The sequence below is a fragment of the Syngnathus floridae genome, chromosome 16, assembly GCF_059516105.1.
Source record: "Syngnathus floridae isolate MCC-2025c chromosome 16, RoL_Sflo_1.0, whole genome shotgun sequence".
NCBI lineage: Eukaryota > Metazoa > Chordata > Actinopteri > Syngnathiformes > Syngnathidae > Syngnathus > Syngnathus floridae.
This window is the reverse complement of record NC_142428.1, coordinates 4,195,116-4,218,116: the sequence shown is the minus strand read 5'-3', so window position 1 is coordinate 4,218,116 and position 23,001 is coordinate 4,195,116. Positions and strand designations below refer to the sequence as shown.

Here is a 23,001-nt window from a genome sequence, read left to right as displayed (position 1 = left end):
TGCCAAGGCGCCACAATCACCCAAATCAGTTATTTCAAGGAAGTTTTTTTTTTTTCCCCCCTTTTCCCCCTCCTGTGCATCTGCTGCTGGATGGGCTTCAAATCGACACAATGAGAGGCAATCAGCGCAAGAGTTGCCAGGGAGTTGTTCACATGACAGTCGGCGGCCACGTTCGAACATGACCCGTCATGCGAAACATCCATTTCGCTTACGGCTGTGTCCGTGGATTGGGTTGTCAAACAAAAGTATAAAATCTATCAGTAATGTAATTTACCCAAGGCAGATAATGACTAGCGTGAGATGCTAACCTCGCAATCTGCGTCTTTACTCGGTGCTCTTGCCAAACGGCACAAACAGATGGTCTCAAATGTCCTCCGAAAAGTCTTCACACAAAAAAAGTTGCTTGATATCACTTTTTGTAGTACCTAGCCTCAGCTATTTGCTAAAAAATTCACACACAAAGACACACGCAACACACATATAAAGGGCAGTTGGTCTCCCTGATCGATTGAGCCACGCTCTGCTCTGACATCTGAGAAGGCCTCAAGACAAATGAGCTGACCTACCACTGACGAGAATAAAGAAGAAGAGGAGCAAAAGCAAAGCTAAGGAAATCTCTGAGGTTATGTGTCACAATGGTGTTTCTTTCTTTTAAAACAAACTTTCCTCTTGAGATCGATTGCAATTGGGATTCTGTACTTAATTTATTAACAGTGCAAGGCGATGCTATAATTAGCATTTGGTTATGAGTCCCAAGCTAACACCATGAGGCAATCAAGGGTTTGATATATTTCTGTCAAATCCAACTTTTTGCAAAGAGAAAATGATAACTGATAGATTACAGTGTATTTCTAATATATTCTGGGGGGAAAAAATTCTGTATACCAAATTCTTCATTTTAAATCGGCTCGTCAGACACTCTTGTTTCTTTGCAGCCCTGGAAAAAAAAAAAAAAATCACCTCTCTGCTGACATTCCGGAACTGGCCGCTTGTCACTGCACACACACACACGCACACACACACACGGGAATGACTGTTGTGCACTGAAAAGGGCACATCGACCACTAATTGGAACCGTGCCCGTCGTGAGCTTGAGGCTAATTAGCAGCGTATCAGCAGGATGCGAGCCACATACTAATGTCGCAATAAAAGCAGACTTTCTTCACAGCTTTTCATGCTTCAGCCAGCACCTAGCCCCACAAAGTGTTATAATCACTCCCAGGAATAGCCGGAGATGGTTTTCATTTTGTATGCAATTAGCAAAGAGGACCAATCAATCAAACTCATTATGTCCTTTGTCCCATACTCTGTTTGCCTTGCATGCAATTTTTATTAAGTGTGGATTCAAATAGTCATTGCAAAAAATATATATATATACTATGTAGCGTGGTCCTGAAACATCATTCCAGATTTTCTTGTAGCCCTTTAGGGAATAAAATTGCTCACCCCTAGCTGTTGTATTTAGTGGCCTACCAATCCGTAATGTGTCGCTTGGCCTCCTTGAGAAATTTCCAGAAAGACAAAAACATGAACCGCCTTGAGCCTGGTTTTGCACTAATGGAGCCTGTTGAATTTGTGAAGAGCTTTAATGGACTGTCAAGTATTTCTCTGTGTCTGTTGGCAACATGTTCTCCAATATGTTCTGGCCAAATATCTCAAGTGTGCTAAATGGTGGAATTGAACAGTCCCTGCATTTCAAAGTGTGTCACAGGGACTTCAAAACATATTTGCATATTTGTATGCAAAAAAAAAAAAAAAAAAAGAGTGTCGCTGCTCGCAGTTTAAAATGTGCTGGAACTAGCAGTGTTGCAGAAGAGCTGATGAGTCTATCATTAGATGTTGCTGGGAGGCTCTCCACAGGGCTTGCCACCTACTTTTGCACAATGTTTAACTTCCCAATTCCATTTTTTTTTTTTTTTACTACTAAGTGTTCTGCAAGGGTTGCAAAAAAAAAGGCACCAAATACATTTAAGTTAATTAAGTAAATGCAGTAACTTTTTGGGGTAAATTGTTCTTCAGTGGGTCCAATGCAAAATACTTGATTATAAGAAATTTGTGATATCACAGCGTTGCTCTCCGCTGGGATGATTGCCTTTTCCCACGCAGACTACAAACTGAGTTACATTTTAATCTCCCCCTTGCAATCTAACAGCGACTGACTTAGCGCGTTTAAATGAAATGAAGTGTTACGTTCCCGTTTGTGTGACGCAAGCACATCTGACACGGGAGTAATTGAATGCTGCGCCGTGTTGTTTATTTGGAGTTAAACAAAAAGTAATTACTCGGGAGAAGAAAGAAAAAAAATGGTTGCACCTGAGGGACTTGGGTTTAACCGCAACAGCTTTTTATGAACTGTTGAATCACAGATATAATTTAATTGAACAGGATGCTACCCCTTGCTTATTTGCTCTTACAGTACTTGATGATATATTTAATTCACTAGCAAGCCTCTGTGGTCATTTTTTTGGAACGTTTGAAATATTGAGAAAGTCACTCACACTCTCTCTTTTTCTCTCTCTCGCTCTCTCTCTTTTCCACACATGCACTGGAGCCAGACTTTGGTTGTCGGCAGAGTCGTGAGGGTTGCGATGATGGATGTGCTGCACTTCTTCCTCCAGACAGTTTTGTCTGCGGAGTGGACACAGAGACAGTGAAGGTCGAAGGTCAACACACATTTTAGCCTCTATTTTACCGTGTGTGTGTGTGTGGTGTGCTCATCCTGGCCTCCATCCCACCTCAGACTGGCGCTGAAGGAGGTACTGGGTCTCGTCCTCCCTTCCCATCTGCCCCGGCACCGCCGCCACAGCCCCCTAGCTTGCGGCGCTGACAGCCTGGGTTGCCACGGTGATGGATGACACAGCCCTCAGTTCTGGTGTCACCATCCTGCACCTCTGCTACCCGCCACGTGGGCCCCCGTCAAAGACTTTCTTTCGGGTCAGCCACACCTCACTGTCATTTTTTTCTTCATCACTCTCCTTTATTTAGCTCACAACATCTTTTGTTTTTGCCCACGACATCCTATTCGAATCGGGCCCGGGCATTATGCGAGAATATTCCCACAGCGTGACCTCAGTTTGCCAACACGTATTCTAAACAGTGACCTCCTTAAACGAGGTCAGCGTGCGGGTCGCTGGTGAGCTTTGCCTGTGAATGTAATAAGCCAATTAGTCTATTCTTTATCAGAGAGCAACATCTCCTGCTACCAGGGACTAGTTAGCGTCTGCTAATGAGCCTTTAGGTTGCCACCAGAAGCCCCATCAAGGATTATTAATTAAGAGGGAGTTTTTTTATTTTTTTTTTATGCAGGCCTCACAATCTGAGCACAACAAAGTGCACCGCTGTTAATTCAGCCTCACATTTTAAAAAGGCTACGGCATGTTTGTTGTTGTTTTCCACTAGATCTATCTGCAATACATAATAATAAGTCGCGTCGCTGCGGCGCGCTGTAAATATCCTCGGGCTGTTTTTTTTTTTTTTTTTTTTAAAAACCACATCTTCCTAACTGAATTTATCACACTATTAAAGTGTCAGTGGGAACAAGGCACGTTGAATCGCTTATTGTTTATGAGGCAAGCAGGGTTAGTGTGTTTAGCACTGTCAGTGCACCGTAGAAATTCGTATTTGAGCGTTAGCTAACGATAATTGGGGGAAAAATGTGACAGGAAGCTTTAATTTGTAACAAAGCGCCCTCACACGTGAACAAATTGTTAATTTATAAAATCAATGGATACAGTGTATCCAGTATTTGAAAATTTGCTTCATATTCTGTTTTCTGCAAAACTCACCTAGTTGCTGTTTTGTGAACCATGTCCAATTTAAAAGTAAATATAAATTTGAATTATTGAACAACAGGATGGATCGGTTTAAGCTGAAAGAGAAAACCTCCTGCTGCTCCTCGCGGCAAATTGGCGTTGAGTATTCCGGCTGTATGGAAATTCCGCCGTACAGCAGTCAAGTCCTCGGTTTATCTCCGATGCGCAACTGTGTAAGCCACCTGGGACTCTTTTACAAGCTCCCTCTTTCCCTTCTTGCGCTCACAGCTTCCTTCTTCCCACAAGCGTGACTGATGCCATGACATCGTGGCGCAATGCAAACGAGAAAAGACAAACTATGAGCAACAATGGAAGACGGCAAACGTGGCTCTGAGATTGTTTGTAGTGATGGCAGAAAAGTCCTGGAACTTTTCTGACAGAATCTGCTCAATTTTCCTTTAATTACATCCCCCATAATATCAAATAGTAATTTTTTTAAATTCTCAAATTGCTTGACTCTTAGCTGAAAAATGCGATAATTTTACCACAAAAAGTCCTTTTCACATTCAGCTCGGAAATTGATCATTTCAAAGTTATGACGATAAATGCATAATGGGACTATCTTGTGGTTTCAAATTGAAGTTACTATTATGTTTCCTTGGCTCACAGACGAACAATTAGGGATTGCAAAGTGACAAACGAGCCGTCTGAAAAATGGGGATGAACTTTTGCACAAAAGATGTCGAGAAACAAATAGAATTGTCACGACGGGGACCGTTTGAGCGACAAAATAGAAAGACTGACAAGCCAAGTGTGCCAGTCTGATATTTTCATTGTGCACAGCGCCACGACGATGACAGCCTTCGTTCGAGCCCTGCAAGCTCTCACACCCCCTCCTGCATCCACACAATAGCCATCTGATGACTGATTGGAGTAGGAATGAAGTGAAATGCAAAAGAATAACAAAAAAGGGCTGTTGGCGGAGAGGAAAATGGTGATGAGGAGGTGTGAAGAACACAGCTGCAATTAAGGCAGCCATTTTGTTACTGTGAATATGGTAATTTACCCCTTTTGTGTGATCGCTTGATTGGCCTTTGCAGCGCACACCGGGCTGGCCTGGAAGTTTGCGTCATCGCAGCCTGATTTACAAATAAATAAACTGGAATGTAGTATGCATAAATGAATGATTGACTTGGCTCTATTAGCAAAAAACAGAGCAGGGTTGAAAACCAACAAAATCTTTAGAATTGCCCATAGGAATAGTTTAAATCCTAAATATAGTTCACATAAAGAAAAAAATGGTTTAGCTTAATCTAAAAAACTAAGTGACATGTCATAGTCACTCACGGTGGTAATTAAAATGTTGAGTAGGATTCAAGCTAGCGGAAAACTAGCTAGCACTGACCACCAGCTAATAGCCATCCCGCTTGTTAGCAATCAGTAGTGGCTCAGTCAAGTCAGAGCAAATATAATTAAAATGAATAAGTTCCTTGACCCGATACAGAATAATATGCGATTATGCTATGCTAAGCATGTAGCATGTCGCGACACATACAGTATGCGACTTGATTGCGAGCTAAAATAGAGCCGAGAGAAGGCAGGCTATTTGACTTCAAGGAGTGACACTTAATCCACGCTTAAGCGACTTACTCAGCATTTTTTCATTTCTTGTTGAGGGGGCACAAAAAGTCAGCAATTATAAAGTAATGAGGAACAAGCTAATACCTACTCAGCAGGATTGGAGCAGACACATAAATGCCAGGTGATGAAAGAATGATTGTAAAATAACGAGGCAATTCTCAGTAACTACTTATCACCGGGGGGGTGCAAAAAAAGAGTCTAATTCATGTTTGTATACAAGCATGAAAGATTGATTAGTAAATGTTTTGTGGCTGTTTTTGTGGTTAATGGGAATGTCCCAGAAAGTCGATTCCCAGATTTATGAGCGCGTCATTTCTTAAAGCTTCGCTTGATGGTAACAATTTGTACGGCATCTGCTATTTCTCTGGCGGCCTGTTAGCACTTACCGGCTTAGTGCCGACATTTTGCAATATGAACATTCTTCCCAACAATCTACCGTGCTAATCACAGGGCCGCTATTGTTACCATAGTAACGAGTTACATCATAAAATTCTGTTCAGGATCCTAGCTGAGTTGGAGTCTATCCTGGAGAAGTTTGATCATTTGAGATTTGGTTGAACTCAGGGTCATTAAATCAAACGACCAGCCTCACTTGTGAGTGATTTGTAAAAATGACAGAAGGAATTAGGACAGTGTGAGATGTTTGTGGGAAGACATGTCAAGAGGAGTTGGGCGTAGATGCTCGCTCCATCTCCATCTGGCTCCCAGAAGATGGGAGTCACGGCAGCGCCATCACGATGCACGCCCACTCCACGCGCAGTCACGAACACACACATTTGGATCTTAACTTAAAATACACTCCAAGTGCTAAACTAATAGATTGAGCCTGATCACTACGTTGAAATGAACCCAAAAGAGCAGTTGTTTATGGTTACCCTTAAAAACAGTACTCACTTGGGGAAGAAAAAAAAAACCTAATAATCTAGCAATTGCGATCTAATTGAAAGGCTTGAAAAGCAAAGTGAGGGTATCGAGATTGCAAATGGAGGCGCGTCCGTCCCCATTCAGCGACGGCTGTTTCACCCTCCGGCTCACTAAATTAACTCTCAGTCCATTTACCAGCATTGCAGCTTAAGTCATCCAGCTTGGCCGTCGTCTTCCTCCGAATCGAGTTTCTCGTAATTACCACAAGGCTAATGCATTCGAAAGGCCTTTTAATTTAGGGCCAAAGATTTTGTTTCAGTGTACAAACAACACCTTGCGATGGTACACGACGACATACATAATTCCATGGACAAATCTATCTCCCAAATAAATGATCTGACTTGCACCGCCACCTTTATCTTCTTTTTTAATCCGCAACTTTGATTCAGGAAGCCGAGCAGCGCGGTAACCCCGTCTGACATCATGTACCGAGCGCTTTGATTCTGGACGACGAGTGGGCCGCTTAGATAAACACACACAACCAGCAACCTTGAGGTGAGAAGCAATAAAGAATAAACCTTCTAGTCTTTCATGATATATTTTTTCCCTCTCAATGTTGTTGCACTAGTCCGTGTAGATGGAAAGAGAGAAAGAAATAAGCAACATCATCTGAAGACTCCTTTAATTAGGCTTTAATTGCCTTATTAGCTCCTGCTATCGATGGCAGCGGGAGGTGAGAAAATGGGTCAGGCAATGGAGGGAAGCCAAGAGGTAACAAGGTGCATGCAAGGCAAATAAGTCTGTACAAGAAGGGGTCATGTCGTTGGCCCGGTGATACAAAACACAAAGAACAGTGCTGCAAAAAATAACACCCATTTTCAATACACTATCAATTGTATATGTCAATATAGGCAATAAATGTCAATATTGGCAATAAATGTGTCTTTGACAGGAGCGGTGTTAATATATGCAATAAATGTGTCTGTTACACAAATATTTTTTACAGTACTTCCGGGTTTTCATTGCGGGAGTTTAAAAAAATATTTTATTTTGAAAAATGACCGGATTCTCTGTTACATCCGTCTATGACTGACTCTTGACGCGTGTCAAGTTAATTGTCTCGGTCGCTTGACACTAATATTAAATGCACAAGCCATCAAAATGAGTGAAATAAATGGAAGAATTTGAAAAGGCTCTGTGTGGATTCAGCACAAGATATCAAAGAAGAAAAAGAAAAGTGCATTTCACAGACTTGAAATATGGAGTCACGGCCACAGGTGATTATCACGCATGGAGTCCAGTTTGGTTCAATGAGGACTGCGAAACTGATTCGTCAACAAATGTAAGTGCCTTAAGATTGTCATACTTGGTGGCTAAGAAAATTGAAAATGTGCTTTTTGTTTTTGAACGGTTATTTGTTTATTTAGAAGTGGAGTTTTGTTATATTGTGGCAAATTGTGACATATAATTTCCGCCTGCTGCCTAGTTCGGGTTGTTATGCTTGAAGACTCCAGTTCTGTTTTTATTGTAAATAATAGTAGTCGGAGTTGTTCTTACAGAGCAGCGAAACGGTGTTTCTCCAAACACTGATTGTTTTATTTAACGATAAGGCGCTTTGGGCCCGATTCAAGCACTGCTCTAGTTTTCAGCTTGCATTTTACTGACATTGATCACGCAAAGGGTGTCACACAAATAACTGGATCTTTTTATGAATAATCGGTGCCTTTTATAGTCAAAGCAATAAAATGAAGAATGAACAACAACTTTGAAGATGTGAATCTCGCTGGAATCAAAGCAGGGCAAGCAACACATCACAGGACTAAAACTAACATCTGTCGTAGAGTCACGCCATTAACATAACACGCCTTTGTCCCTGCGGAGTTTTTTTTTTCTTTCCAATCCATCTGTTTTTCTATACAACTCCATCGAGTGAAGCAATATTATAAAAGGAGGCAAGTAGGAGTGTGGGTTTCTCTTACAGTCTAGTTTCTACTCCCTCTTCATCTTCCTCCCACTACTATAGCACACTGTTTATATTTAGTGTGAAAATCAGTATGCAAGCTTTTCTCCTTTCCATGCATACTAATGTGATTGCACACCTTTGCACTGTTAAAAGCTCACCAGAGAGTGTGTTTGTACTTTGATCTGTACGTGTGTTTGTTTGGAGCGCTCATGATTCAATCCATCAGGCGGAATCGGCCCCGGCATCTCCCCGCATGTTGTTCGCCAGCGCTCGGTAGAAGCCTTTTCAGTCAATCAAGCGTGAATTCCCAACACAATGACATGCAAAATGCTTTGTCGGGGTGTAATTGGCTGATTTTTCCTCTTTTTGTTGTTTTCTCACATTGTGCCTCCTTCACTTAATAAGCGGGTGTACTGTTCATGATAAATGTATAGCTTGGATAAAGGAAGAGGATGGAGAGATCAAGCATGGAAGGATGGGATTGATAGACGATCGATGCCACAGCGGGATTTTACTTGTTCATGCACCTGAATAGAAATGAAAAACAGCAGGGGAAAAGAATATAACCTAAAATTTGAATGCACCTGCAGTAGTACAGTTCCTCATTCCGACAAAAAAATATGCCTCCAAAGTCAAAGCAAAATTTGAGCTTTTCCTCATATTTCTTCCTAAAAATTGGTGATTTTCCGCTGAACTTCATCTTCATAAGTATAGCACTGTAGATGTAGAATGCCTTTTTTTTCCCACTTGATTTCTTATTGCACTGTCCAGCGCGGTGACGCCAGGTCTTGTCCAGCAGAGGGCGCCATCTATTTCTCACAATTAAATTCGATTATGATGGTCTTTCAGTCTTTAATTGATTGATTGATTATTTGATTGATTGATTTAATAAAATAGTTTATATAATCAAAGCAAAACATCTAACTTTGCACTTTAATTAATGGAAAACCAGCCGAAGATGTTAAACTGCTTTTCAGCAGTCAAGTGGCGCCATCTAGCGAGAGTAATCTTTTATTACACTAGTTGATGGAGCTGAAAATGTAGTTTTAAAATATAAATAATAATATGAGGTCACTGACGATCCTTCTTCAATGCCCAACAGACTGCTTGTAAAATGGTGATGAGGTCAGCACTTAAGTAACTTAATTTTTTATGAATGACCCCAACTCGCTGGGTTTTTTTTCATCCATGTTAAACACCCACTAAACCTTTTTGTCAATTTAGCCGCTTAAATTCATGGAGTGTGCCAACAGGAGAATAAATCTTGTTATCATGACAACTAGGGGCAGAGTTAGCAGGAGCTACTTGTAAAGCCCACAGTGTAAGTTTGAACTTAGCCTCCTCGGTGTCATGTAGATAACAATCTTTTTCATTTCAGCACTTTGAAAAATGCGTGTTTCTATGTTCTCAACGTCATGTGATATGCACTCGAGTTTGATAGCAGGTAGTAAAATGAAAGGCACTCAAACTCAATTGGCCTTGACAAATGAGATGAATCCTTTCAGGCTTTGCAGTTTTATTTGTGGAAACTTAATAGTGCACAGATGAACCAGAATAAGATCTTAACCTGTTCAACAAGTCAGATTCTTTTATACAAATTTGAAGAGGGGTACATTTTTGTGATGAAGGTCTTGCAATCAGTTTGATATTTGAAAATTTAAAAAAAGGTCAGCATATACAAAGTACAAGTTTATCAAATCAAATATTGTCTGTCATCATTTTTTTTCTTCTCCTCTGGCTCCTTCCCTGAGAATCCAAAAAACCAGAACATTATTAATGACAAATTGTAATCGCTTGTGAGTATTTTGGAATTTTTTTTTTTTTTTACCTCCGAACGTGTTCACACTAAGGGGTAGCTTGCTGCAGTCACGATTCCACACTGGTTGCGTTTGTTCCTACTCATCATGATGTAGCCCTTGTCTCCCCAATCTAGACCCCAGCTAGAAAAATTTAGCCATTAACAATGTAAATAAACTACATACATGAGGCCTTGGATAACAATAACATTGTCAAGTAATTTACCTGTTCTTGACCAGCCAGTAGTCTTGTCCGTTGTCCGTGCCGTAACCTACAGCCAGAACTCCGTGGTCCAACTCAGAGCTGCTGCACTGTGGTTCATCGTAGACGCCTGTCAGCAAATGCAAAGAGAGTCTCAGATCGAAGTATTTTATACGTATCACTGGGATCCCATTAATGTCCGTCACCTGATTCATAAAGCTGGAAGGAGACATGCGAAGCATCAATGGCAACCGACACAGGTCCGACTGTAGCCACTGCCTCCTTCAGGGCACGTTCGTCGCCTTTTTTCACGTCGACGTATCCCGTGCAGGTGGCACCGATGTTGGCTGGGTCGTAGCGGCATTTTCCATCCTATTTTGGAGAGCGGACAAAAGACACTGATGCTTAAAAATTTTGACCTAAAGGCTTTCAGTTTACCTCAGCCTCGTAAGGATAAGACTCCTCGGTGTCGATTCCCCCGTTTTTCTGGATGTACTGAAAGGCGTCATCCATGAGGCCTCCCATGCAGCCCATGTTGCCAAAGTCACGCGAGCAGTCCACCAACTGCTGCTCGCTCAAAGACACCAACTTGCCCGTTTTCCTGAAGGTCTGACCCTCCAAAGATCCCGTCTGAACAAAGGCAGGAATAAATTTAATCGACAGAAGGCAACCGGGGCGGCGATTGATACTTTACGTACTGTGCTGAAAGCCCAACAAGAGCCGCACTGCTTCTGATCCTTGACATCGGTGACGTATCCCTTGTCTCTCCAATCCACGGTGTGTGGCAGATCAGCTTCGTGGAACGACGGCAAGAAGGTGGAACCCTTCCGAGGGATAGAAGTGTTGAAGTGCAGCAGGCACCCTTTGGAAACCAACTGCCTGTACTCTTTGTTTTCCTGATTGGGGAAAAAAATGTATTAGTCGTAAGAATTTGCATTTGAAGCGGCTAAGGAGTTTCCCTAACCAGATCCGCGAAGAAGGTCATGCCGAGGCGGTAGGACTTGATGCCCTCCTCGGCTAACATGTTGTGCATGAGGACCAGTTTGCGATTGTTTAGCCAGATGTCCTTGCGTTCAGATTCTTTTGACGGAGAACTGTAGGACTTCCCTGCCGATCAGAACAAGAAGAGTTATCGTCGCCGATTTGGATTCTGTTCATATTTAGGTAGCTGGATGCTATGTAACGACAAATGAATGCCTCACCAAACTTGAGCTTCCATGCGTGGAACTCTAGATCCTCCAGGGAGATGCTCGCACAGCTGGCCACAGCCAGAAAGGCAGCAGAAAGCAGAAGCAGCTTCATCTTGTCTGACATGAAATAAAAAGAAAAAATAAAGAAAAATGTAAAATTTTTTTTTTTTTTAAGTTGCTGTAGTAAATGATGAGGTCAAAGGTCTCCCACCAGCAGTGTGTGTGTGCGCTTTTGGAGCTGCTTACCTGCCTCGGTGTGTGTGTTTGTGTCGATAACTGCAGCGTAACCAGGAATTTAGGCATCAGGACATTTTCTTATATAGCTCACTTTTTATATGACCTGCGGTGTGTCCAGTCAGGTGGCTGTCAGCAGCCTATAAAAATCAATCATTGAAATGGGGAAATGAAGCGTGACTGGTCGTTGTGTTGCAATTCTTTTGGGAATCTAGAGTAGATTATTAGAAAGTCAGCAGATGTTTCGGTCATTACAGTGAACTATGACTCCAAACTGGGTTTTTTTTTTTGTCACTTTCCGTTTTGGCAAATGCGGTTGACATTTCAATTTACATGCCGAGTAAAAAAAAAAAGCCAGTCTGCATTAGAGTTTATATTTAAATCTGTTCATAGTTTATTTTATAGTGTAGTTTATATTTATATCTGTGTGGGAAAGGTAGATGGGCTGTTGAATTGGGTCAAGTACAACACTGTAGCTCTTGTTGTTTTGCTAAAAAAAAAAAAAAAAAACAACTGTTATGAGCAATGTAGAAAGTTGCAGGATTCCGACACTTTCCCATCATTCTCTCAGGAGTGTACATTTTTCTTTTCCCTTTTTTTCTACTTCTCACTTGCACATGACAGTCATGAGAACTGGTTTGCTATTGGGAAAATGAAACATTAACTTTGTGGGAGTCAAGTTGCAAGGTTGTGATAATTATGCAATCCTTCTGCCCAGAATTGAAACCCACAAATTAAACCGGATTTGTCGTGTTTTCTTAACTTATAAGTTACAGATATTGTGTTGTTTCTCAAATATTTCTTTTTATGATTTTGATTGTATTGTATCCTGCAGTGTCATCATTGCAATGTTACAAATTGATCAACAGAGGGCAGCATTTCACCTTTAGTGTAGTTGCACTGAAACCTATTCAACATTGGGCAAGTGGTTGAATTTGAATCTCAATCAAATTATTTATTATACTTGTTTAATTTTACTCTGGATTGCGTAATAAACATAATTGTTATGAATGCCATGTTGTGTTTATGATTACAACGTGATAATAATTATGTCCGCATAGCAACAGCAAAATACATCCCAGCAAATCCGGTGTGTAATGTACCTCAAGTCAAGTGTAATAAGGCACTATAAATGCTTGGACCCGTGATGGCTAACTCATTTAATTTCATTACCGTATGTATTTGCCCAGCTTAGAGCCAATCACATAGTTGGCTGCGTCCAAACGCATGCTTGCGAGCAGGGTAGGATTCACACATAGCAGCCGCTAAATTGTGACAGTGGCCCAGACGGGCATAATCTGATTATCGGATCAATAACACAACAACATTGGGCGCATAGCTGGCATGCTCGGCGTCGTCTCCGGTTCCGCATAGTTGGCATTCGGTGCTCGTTGCCACTTTATAGGTGACAAGGTGTGAATGCGAACAGGAATTCAAAATGGAGACAGGAGGCCAGCTTCATCACATCTACGTTTCTTTGTTGGGATTGCGACAAAAGATTTCCAAGCACAATTTAGGCAACAATTGTTTGAAGTGACAATTTTTATGCTCAAACATTAACTTGAAGTTGGGGGGTGCACATTTTTGTTAGTCTATTTTTTTTTTAAAAATTGAAGGATGATGACAACATATTGAAAGTTCTCAGCTCAATTATTTGATCAATGACTTATTTTACTGCTTTACCATAAAAATATTTATTGACATCACAATCTTTTTGGACACAAACTAAATGGAGAAAGAAATAACACGCACAAAAGAAAAGAGAGGCTCCTGATTGAAACAAGGGAGAATTAAATGCGACAAATCCAAAGAACACATAAAAAAAATGGTGACCTCTCCCTTAAATGATCACAATGGCCACAAAAAAATCCTGTGTCGTCACTTGTGTGACATCTCTTTGGAACAAAGCAAAGAAACCCAACCACAATCTTAGCAGAAGCACTGGCCTATATAGCAAACAATTCAAATAAAACACCAATAAATAGAAACACGATCTCGTCAGTAACAAAGTAAAAATCCCCATCTTCTCAAATGAAATTTTGGCCAATGACAAACCAAAAGCTTGAAATGGAGATAACCAGGCACATTGGAACGACCCCCCCCCCACACAAGTTCATCCCTTGATCAACGAAAGTCTGTTTTTCTGGGTCCAACATGGCGTCTCCCTATGCCAGGGTCTGCCTCCGGAGAGGGACATGGCGAAGGCGGTCCAGATTATACGTTATCTCCATGGTGCACTCGCATCCACCAGGAGCCAGGCTGTCAGGGGAGGCCAGTTGTGTGTGTTTGTGTGTGTGTGCATGGGATAAAGGGGACACACTTGTTCAATAGCGGAGAAGGTCCAGGGACTAATTGGCTGTGGTCAATGTGAATGTGGGCTTCGTTAGAACCAGTAGAGCTCCTTGCCTTTCTTGTGTTGCTGCAGGCCTGAGAAAGCATAATACTGATTAGGAGCATGTCTGGAAAAAAACGAGCGCCCGTTGTCATGGAACCTATTTCAGCCGAACGTGCTTTTTAACAAGTATTGACTGGTGCATTCGCGAGGATTGCGATCGTTTTTGATTTTTTTGTCAAAGGGAGAAATCTAAAATATATATATTTTTAAAAAAAAGTGAATTCATGGGTTACAATTGTGCAGTGGCAGTTTGAGTTGTAATACAACCCATCACCACTAGATGGCAGAAATATCTTACATAAAGTGTTATACTGCCCTATACAATGCGAGTACGCCTGACATTTTTTAATGGATTTGGAATGCAATGCAGAAAAAATCAATTTCATACCTCAATAATAGTTAAATTATAAGTTTATAAGTCATGTTTTCATTTACCTGCATCCATGTTGAGGGCCAGTGTCTGCCCGACGTCCCCTGGAGGTAGCAGGCCGGGCCAAGTGGCCGTGGGCTCCAGTTTGCTTACTTCGTAGTGGCTCGGCAAGGTGGGCAAGTGGGCCGGCCGAACAGTGGGCATGAGCAGGGGCCCGTAGTGGGGCTCCAAAGTGGAAGGCGAGTACAGTTCGTGGAGAGGCCTTGGAGGCCCGTAGGCCTGAGCCTGGGTGTATCCCCAGCTCTCCGCTGGGTGAGGGTGGGGGTGAGCGTGCGGGTGAGAATGCGGGTGGGGTAGGCCCGGGTGTAGCCCCGACGCGTAGGGGTCCATGGAATAGGAAGGAGCCGCCGTCTCGCAGTGTGCGCGGCTTTGAGGTGACGAGTAGTTACTGTCCCAGAAGGATGGAGGGAAACTCCGTCGGCTGCTCGGTGAAGGCGTGTCTGATGGGGAGAGTGTCAATTAGATGGCCATTCAGCACTTGCACAAATTTCACTTAATTTGATCATAAATTTAGTGCAACCCATGGAAAAAGCGCTTCTGTTTGAACAAAAAATAGCCGTGTACCAAACTGAACTGTAGCCCGGTGGAAACGAGGCTTAAAAAGAGAAGCGGGTGCGTGGCGAATTGTAGATGGCAGTCACATGACGGCTTAGCCCTCTTGCCCAGATATCTTCCCCATTGGATCATACTGTCACACTGCGCTAGCTCCAACAAGACACAGAAATAAACACAAGCACATGTAACTTGCGAGGGCGCCTATATCCCAAAGCGCCATCTATATAAGGCAGACGGCGTGACCTAGAGGCAGCCCCGAGAGTCTTAAATCACCGTCCACGGTGACATCTCGCACTATCATGTCAACTCGGTCCTCATGAAGGTCTTAAAAGACACTCAAGCGCGCACAACAGTGACCCTATGCGAGCACCGGCTGCCCCTCTCTTCAGTGCCCTGCACCCCCACCTGTTGTTTTTTTTTTTTTTGCGCCCTCTCACCCCTCCTCGTCCTGCTCCTCCTCGCCCTTGACAGAATGTTAGCGGGCCATTATACGTTTTTAGCAGTAGGCTTTTATATTTAGATATTCTTCTGGAAAAGAGATACGGCGTGGCGCTGCAAGGGGTAGTGTCCGATCACATGGCGTATAAATCTGACCGGCCATTGTGGGGGGGTGAGGGGGGGCGATGTCTTTGAAGGAGGATACGCCCGCCGCGGGGCTGTGTGCTGAGCGCCGTGGACAAACTTAGCATGTGTTGTGAGGCAGGACGTGCGTTGTACTGACATGACGCGTCACAAAAGCGTGGTCCGAAAGGCCTCGTGCAGGTGGGCTGACTAGTGATGCAATGGCGAGTGCGGTTTTAAAAATCATTTGGGTGTTTTAAAGGTGTGGCGGCACCTTGAGACGCGAGTGAATCATTTTTAGCCAGGAAAAAAAAATCAATATAATATATATAATAAAAAAATATAATATAAAGTATACGTAAATATAATATAAAATATATATAATATAAAATATATAGGTTTGAGGAGGGCAACTGTTTGCAAATTTCTTCGAGGGAAAAATTATTTACTAACTCTCCAGCTGTGATCAGTCTTGACTTTCCACCATGTTACCCTGAGGCCACCCTTGAATTTACACAGCTCGCGTGAACCTCATTACCTCTGACCTCTCCTACTGAGAATAGTTCCAAATAACACCTGTCTGATGCTCATCCTGTGTGGTCCAAAAAGATGCCATGCAGGCGAATCTGCCACCTTTCAAATGGAGCATCTGTGAGGCTGCTAGGTCATATTGACATTATGCGTGAAGACAAAGTGAGGTCAGAAAGACCGCATCCAGAATGACCAGCGTAAAATAGTCTTTACTATGCCTCAAAAATGTGAATTGACATAAGAATCTACTATCTATGAATTTACAGGAACTGGAATTGACCTATAAAAGGTCATATAATCCAAACGTCCACCATACCTGGAGTACCGGCGACCTGTTGCTCCGCAGCGCGCCGCTTTCCCTCGCCGTCCATATAGGAGCTGAGAGCTCGAGAGAAGTGCTCGTCCACCACGCTGCTGATGTCCCCCTGGTAGTAAGTGAAAAGCACGCAACGGGAATTCAGGTACTCAGCGTCGGGGCCATCCTGCTTGTTCTTAGGACCCTCGTCGGGCCGCTGGGCCGCCGACGTGTAGGAGGAAGATGAGGAGGAAGAGGAAGAAGAAGAAGATGAGGCGGCTGAAGACGACGAGGTCGGCGGTCCGCCGACGCTGCCCTGAACGGCGGACATTCCCTCGGGACGTCTGGGAGTGTCCATAAAATCCCGGCACGGAGGTGAGGTGCTACTCACACCACTGGGAGTCTGACAACAATGAGAAGAGATGGGACAGGTGTCATAGATATCCATTTCCAGATTTATAGACCAACTGTGTGTTGTAAAGTCAGACACTGGATTTTGAACGTTAGTTATCAATTTCACATTGCGGTTTGCGAGACAAAATGTGCATTTTGAGTCACATCAAAATATAGCCAAAAGTAAACCAGAATTTTTTGCTTTGAAATGTTCGCTCAAATCACTTCTACATAGTTTATGGAGAGCTAGGTGCTACTTACTTACTCCGCCGCACCAGCTAGTAATTAACGAGCTTCCGCTGGCTACTAGTGAGGCTAAACACCATGCATATATATAAATATATATATAAAATATAATTTATAAGAGCGTAGAGGTATGCACAAAGTACTATAGCCTTACATATAGATATTTTTGTCATATTTAGTATTACCTCCAAAGTATATTTATGCAACTAACATTTTTGCAACCTGCAAAGCAATACTTGGAACTTGAAAAGTGTGGAGGGTGAACATTTTTTTTTATCCACACTACAATCCAGGCTGAGAATACAATTGAGATAACACATTCATTCATTTTCTGGACAGCTCATCCCTTTTGTATACTAATAATAATAATTATGATAATGAAATGATTTTTTTTTTCTACCTGTAGCGTGTTGATGAAAGCAGGAGCGCTGGTTGCGTACGAGGCGTAATGTCCATAGGCTGGGTACATAACATCCAAACAGCTCATGGTAAACCAACGCAGTCTTCTTCACTCTTCTGCTGAATACCACTTTTCCCAGCAAGACGGCGACAACATTCCACTTTGCCTGCGTTGAGTGTGTGTCTGTGTGTGTGTGTGTGCAGGCTGGAGAGGCAACCCGAGAAGACGGCGGCGGAGCAGAGAGCGGCAGCCTGAATGGACATGCGGTCGCCGCCGCTCAAGGAGCACACTTAAGTGTGCGCAAATGCGTGCGGGTGTGCACGGGCGCCACAACAGCTGCGGCGGCAAAATGTGTTGGGCGCTGAGGGTAAGTAGGACTGTCCTGTACATCTCTGCGCCAACTCCTCCCACTTTGCGGACCACCAACCAACCACCAACACTGATCCCATTGCATTCCGAATACCTTCTGTTCATTTTGGAAATGGACTGGAATGCCAAGTGTGCAAATTACACTATTGTTTCACTCCATTTTTTTGAATGAGAGAGACACAAGTTTTTTTATATGCACCGAATCCGAAGGTGCCCTTGTTTTTTTCTCTCAACACATCAGGTTTTCATAAAATATGTAATCTAGTAATATATTGAGTATTTGGGAATTATTTTAAATTCACAACAGAAATCTTTTCTTTTTTTTTCAGAAATGTCGCAGCTATTATAGGTCAAACTTAAAAACAAAAAATGATAATAATCAAAAAAACATGCTAGAAAAAATATAAAGATGTTTTTTTAAATCAGTCTGAAAGCTCTGATTGAAATTTTTCATGTATATATAAATGACCAAAAAAAAAAAAAAAACTAATCAGAAAGGACAGCTGCTATTTTACATTATTTAATCAAACGATTCATCTTCGCTGCTCACTAGTCAATTACTCATCACTCAATGAGCTGCTGATTGTGTGGATCAAGCGCTTTATTTCCCTTTGTGTTGTGTGGCCAGTCAAAAGTGTATCCATGCTCTTAAAACAGCCATTGGTTGCCAAGTAAACCTTTGAGCCATCTCAAGTATTTAGTGTGCTCACAGAACCACACGTAGGTGTCAACTATAGGTTGCATACACTGCTCGTACTGTACCAACATGGAGGAGAAAGTCAGCTAGTGCTTCAATTATTACAAATTAGTAGTCGTACATGGCATATTTTGTATTAAAAATGTATTGCTCAATTATGAAAATCCTCATATGAAGAAAGCAAGTTGCAGTTTTTCTTTTTTAATTAGAAAAGGCAGCTTTATTGGTCGCCCAACTACTCTTGTTTTAACTGCTATTTGGCCACGCCAGTCTATTTGACGGGCACTTCGGAATGCCCTGGAGGACAGTGCGCAAAATGTGCAGAATTCCATGGACGAGTGTCAAATGAGGTGGAATGTCTCTGATGTATGCCAGTGGACAAGCTTCCTTGGGAAGTTACGTCGTCCCCCTCCTGCTCGCGTCCTCCGCGCCGCAGAACATGACCAACATCTCGCTATGCCGGCGACGTGCATTGTATGAATAGCTGGCGGCGGGTTGTCACCGCGCTAAGGCAGCGGGACAAGCTCCTGAGAGCAATCGTGCAGTTGAATACCGTTTTGCTGAGCAGCTTAGCTTTGCCCGCTTTAGCGTGATGTGAGAGAATAGCGTCAAATTCAGAGGGAGTGATGCAATGCTAAAGCGTTCAGTCTTGCAGCAGCGTGATCAACAGCTGCAGCTGACGGACGGCAAGAGATGCCACTAATAGTATTCATGGCAAGGGCGGACTTTTCTCTGCCACTTTCTGACCTCGTTCTTCTGACCAACAGAATCATGTCTGGACCAGAAGGCCCGGTTGAACAGTTCAATGGATGCCCAAAAAATCGAAACAATCCAAAATGGTTGCTTGTTCTCATACTGTCTAAGCCACGCCCACAACTTTGCCCAGGTCATGTGACAATGAATTCAACTAGATAGTGTGCCAAGAGTGCCACAAATATGGAAGGCAGGTCGAAAGGTCACATTGATATATTGGTCCAAATATGTGTGACAAAAAGGCCTAATCAAATGTCAAATAAAAATGATCAAACCAGTTAAAACATTTTTACTCTTAAATGGTCTTTGCATGCCGTTTTCTGCTTAATTGATCTAAGGTAATTTGATCATTTGTTATATCAGAACACTATGTTCAATAATTTGGCTGAGAGTGCGCTTGCTTGCTTTTGCGTGTGTCTACATTTACACGTATATGCCGAAAATAAACAGAGGTTACATCACTCCCTGTGACCCATCCAGACCCCGCCCCTGGTAAAAGTAGTTTGAACGAGCAAACGCTCCCATTGGCTGAGGGATCGCAGGCTAGCTGACACATTAACGGCAACCCGGTTTTATTTAGAACTTCATTACAACATCGCCGTTAATAGTTTATACTAGAAATACCCGACTGTGTATAATGCAGAGACTTTATAAGCATTATAAGAATACTGCAAATCCAAAGTAAAAATAAGATTAATGGCGAGTGCAAAGTACAGATGAGTTTGCAGAGACCCAAACTCGAAACCGACCAGCCGAGCCCCTGAAACAACAAGGCCTTTATTAAGGTCTCAGTCTGGCTTAGTCTCAAGGGGGTCAGACCTTGGGATTCCACTGCTGTGTGTGTGTGTATATATGTCCAAGACAGAGATGTACAGCTGCGCGCTTCCACACAAACTCTTTTCAGCTGCTCAAAATCATCTCCGCAGTGTCATCGGAAACATGCGCGCACACACACACATGCAGGGCCACCACATATGGACAGGTCTGGCCTCTCTCATGGCCGTACACAAATGTTGGTGATAAATCCTCGGTGATGTGCAAGTGTGCGGGTATTTTCTTCCCAAGACAACTTCCCCATTGTGCACATAGACCGACATGCAAAACATTGGGAAGCTTCGATAAAGAAGTATGTTGTGTTCAGGGCAATATGGATAAAGCAGCAATAATTATAATAGAAGGTCGAAGGAGTGTCTATAAAATATCTTGCAAAATGACTGCAAAAGAACCGTAACAGAACATCCGCTGTGTCTTCAACATTGAAACAGGATATTGACAGAATGGCCTGACACAATTTTTTAAAACTGTCCTGGTTACTTCCAACACCAGCGTGTATGCTAACTCTCCCCCAAAGTTAGCTAGCTGCTATATATTTGTCACTTGTTTTATGTCTGCCTGACATATAATTTATGAAAAATGTCCTTGTTACTTCCAACACAAAGAGAAGAAGTGATTAACCGGTCCAGGATTTCTGCTAACTCGCCCAAAGTTAGCTAGCTGCTTGTCACTTGTTATCACAAGGAGTTTTATGTCTGCACTTAGACGTCTTCTACCAAACATCCAATTAGACAGCTTAAGTGAAATTCCGTTAGCTTAAGGAGCTAATTAGACAATAATGCAGTAAGGATTTTCTAGCGAGCTTCGTGAGGAAAAGGATTCAAGCGATGCTAAACACACTGATGAGACTCCCAGTCCAAGTTAAATAGCCTGAACGCTTGCAGTTTATTCTAACACTTTGAAACGGACAGAATGTGAATTAACAGCATCGTCGGGGAGGCTGACAAGTGCCACATTCCTGACATCCCCTTACTGAAAGTGTCCCGCCGCTAAAGCGGAGATGGGTCACTCCAGTTATGCACGCACACAATCGCAAATTCACACAAATGCACACCAGGATGTCATGGCTACACAGGCCCAGGGGCAAAATTATTCAGGCGCATGGACAACATGCACCGAAAGAGCAACTGAGACATGCGGAATTGTCGCCCTTCTGCCTGACATTTGCGCACCGTGTGCCGCGGGATCGAAGGTGGGGGTTGACGGAGGGTGAAATCACAAATTCGGCATGTCACATGGTCAAAGAGGCAAGATTTACGACAGATCGGGTTCCGCATGGGCAGCATGGTGTTGTGGCCTCAGAATGCTCGGTATGGAAGTGAGATCAGACTCCGGCTTTAGTTTGCACGCGCTCTCTGGCAACTGGCTGAGGATGCGAGTGGACAAAGCGGTCTGACCCCTTCGTTCAATCCAATCGCCGGTGGGCAGATGTAGCGAAAACAGCACAACTGTACAAAAAATGACGACAATTCTCGGTAAAAATAACGCAGATTATCTTATTTTATAAAGCCGTCATTTAGGAACAGAGACTCTTTACTCTTTGCTTTTTCTGTATGGTTTGGTAGCAGCTGATGAAATATCATAACCACAAGGGGAATTCAATGTTTCTATTGAATAATCCCAACATAGCATTTTTATTTGACCTTATTATTTGCCCTTATACCTACGCCGTTGTGACACTTAAAATTTTTAAATGCATGGAGACTGGTTGAAAACTAGTGCGAGCTCCTTACACACTACGTTCAGCCACGTCGATCAACATGCCGATGATGAATCCCATGACTAATTGGGCCACGCTGTCTATTAGAGCTGACGATGCTATGCAAGTATGAATGTAAAATATATATATATATGATTTATTTGGTTCTTCATAGCTATGATTTGCTCATGGGTGACATCATGGAGCCCTACAGTTATTTTTATTGGCCGGGACTCTTCTGCGGGCCACGCCACCTGTCCCACTCCGTGGCGGGCAGCTGCCCTCTAGAGAGAGAGGACAAGTCAAGCACTCAAAAGTGATTGAGAGTTGAAAGGATGAATATGATCCATGCATGCCGTACCTCCGCTTCTGAGCATGTTCACAAGTCCGAAAATGTTGCTGCTGCTACCGTGCTGCAGCACTCGCTCTCTGCATATCTACCTTTTTGTTCAATAGCACCAACTGTTGCACAATGTAGTTTTCAAACGTGCACGATTGTTCACCCCTGCCGGAGGGTTTGGAGTGTGTGTTTGTGTGACGCTAAGGGTGGGGTTATTCCTGGCCCGTGTCATGTGTTCTTAGGCGCAATTTAGTCGCATGCCATCTGACCAACCTTTGGCCTCAAGCAGTTCTTAATACAGAAGCTACAAAGGGGGTGAAGTAACATTACAGCAACATTTCCAAAATTTGATGAGGCATGATTATTTTGCGACCCCCGTGACCTCGCCCAATATAGTGTGGTACCTCGACTTACAAGCGACCCAGCTTTACAACATCTGAATGCTTTTATTTATTTATGTATGTCTTTTAGTTGTATGTATTGTTAACTTAATAAGTATGCATTTATGTTATTTTTAAAATATATGCATGTATGTAATTTAATATGTAACTACTGCTCTCCTGGGAGTTATGTTGAATGTTTTTTAAGACATTTTTGTATGTTCTGATATGCTGTTCCAATAAAATGAAAGAATGGGGAAAAAGTCTGCTCACTTAGTGCTAAGACACATTGCAAAGTATGTGTTAAGTGCTAAAGATACAAGCATTGAAGCAAAAAAGAACCAACACGTACAGAAAGAACCTAAATTACTTTCACGCATTTTATTAATCCTCTACCTTGATTAAGATTACTCCAGTTCAGTTGCAACTGTCTTTTTTTTTTTTGCATTAAATCAATTACATATTTTGTATGTCTGTACGT

At 42.6% G+C, this 23,001-nt stretch overlaps 2 protein-coding genes and 1 long non-coding RNA gene across 4 annotated transcripts; 1 reads left to right on the top strand and 2 right to left on the bottom strand.

The window, feature by feature from the left end:
* The first annotated feature begins 7,351 nt into the window (after positions 1-7,351).
* Positions 7,352-22,769, top strand: LOC148385167 (uncharacterized). 2 transcript variants are annotated; one of them, XR_015863559.1, is made up of 5 exons: positions 7,352-7,599; positions 16,381-16,784; positions 17,455-17,536; positions 17,652-17,815; positions 19,282-22,769. It is a non-coding gene; the product is annotated as an uncharacterized LOC148385167 (long non-coding RNA). The 2 variants fall into 2 exon arrangements; XR_015863558.1 differs by having other exon boundaries at positions 17,652-22,769.
* On the bottom strand, positions 9,720-11,778 carry ctsl.1 (cathepsin L.1). The gene is made up of 9 exons (XM_088400876.1): positions 11,655-11,778; positions 11,421-11,525; positions 11,183-11,325; positions 10,917-11,114; positions 10,657-10,848; positions 10,425-10,590; positions 10,243-10,348; positions 10,049-10,160; positions 9,720-9,966 (listed from the first exon to the last, which is right to left on the bottom strand). The coding sequence occupies exons 2-8, from the start codon at positions 11,518-11,520 to the stop codon at positions 10,061-10,063; spliced, it is 1,005 nt and encodes a 334-aa protein (XP_088257002.1). The 5' UTR covers positions 11,521-11,525; positions 11,655-11,778; the 3' UTR covers positions 9,720-9,966; positions 10,049-10,060.
* vgll2b (vestigial-like family member 2b) lies at positions 13,070-17,811 on the bottom strand. The gene is made up of 4 exons (XM_088401399.1): positions 17,449-17,811; positions 16,431-16,812; positions 14,473-14,907; positions 13,070-14,069 (listed from the first exon to the last, which is right to left on the bottom strand). Exons 1-4 carry the CDS (start codon positions 17,533-17,535, stop codon positions 14,026-14,028), a joined length of 948 nt encoding a protein of 315 aa, XP_088257525.1. The 5' UTR covers positions 17,536-17,811; the 3' UTR covers positions 13,070-14,025.
* Positions 22,770-23,001: the final 232 nt, after the last annotated feature.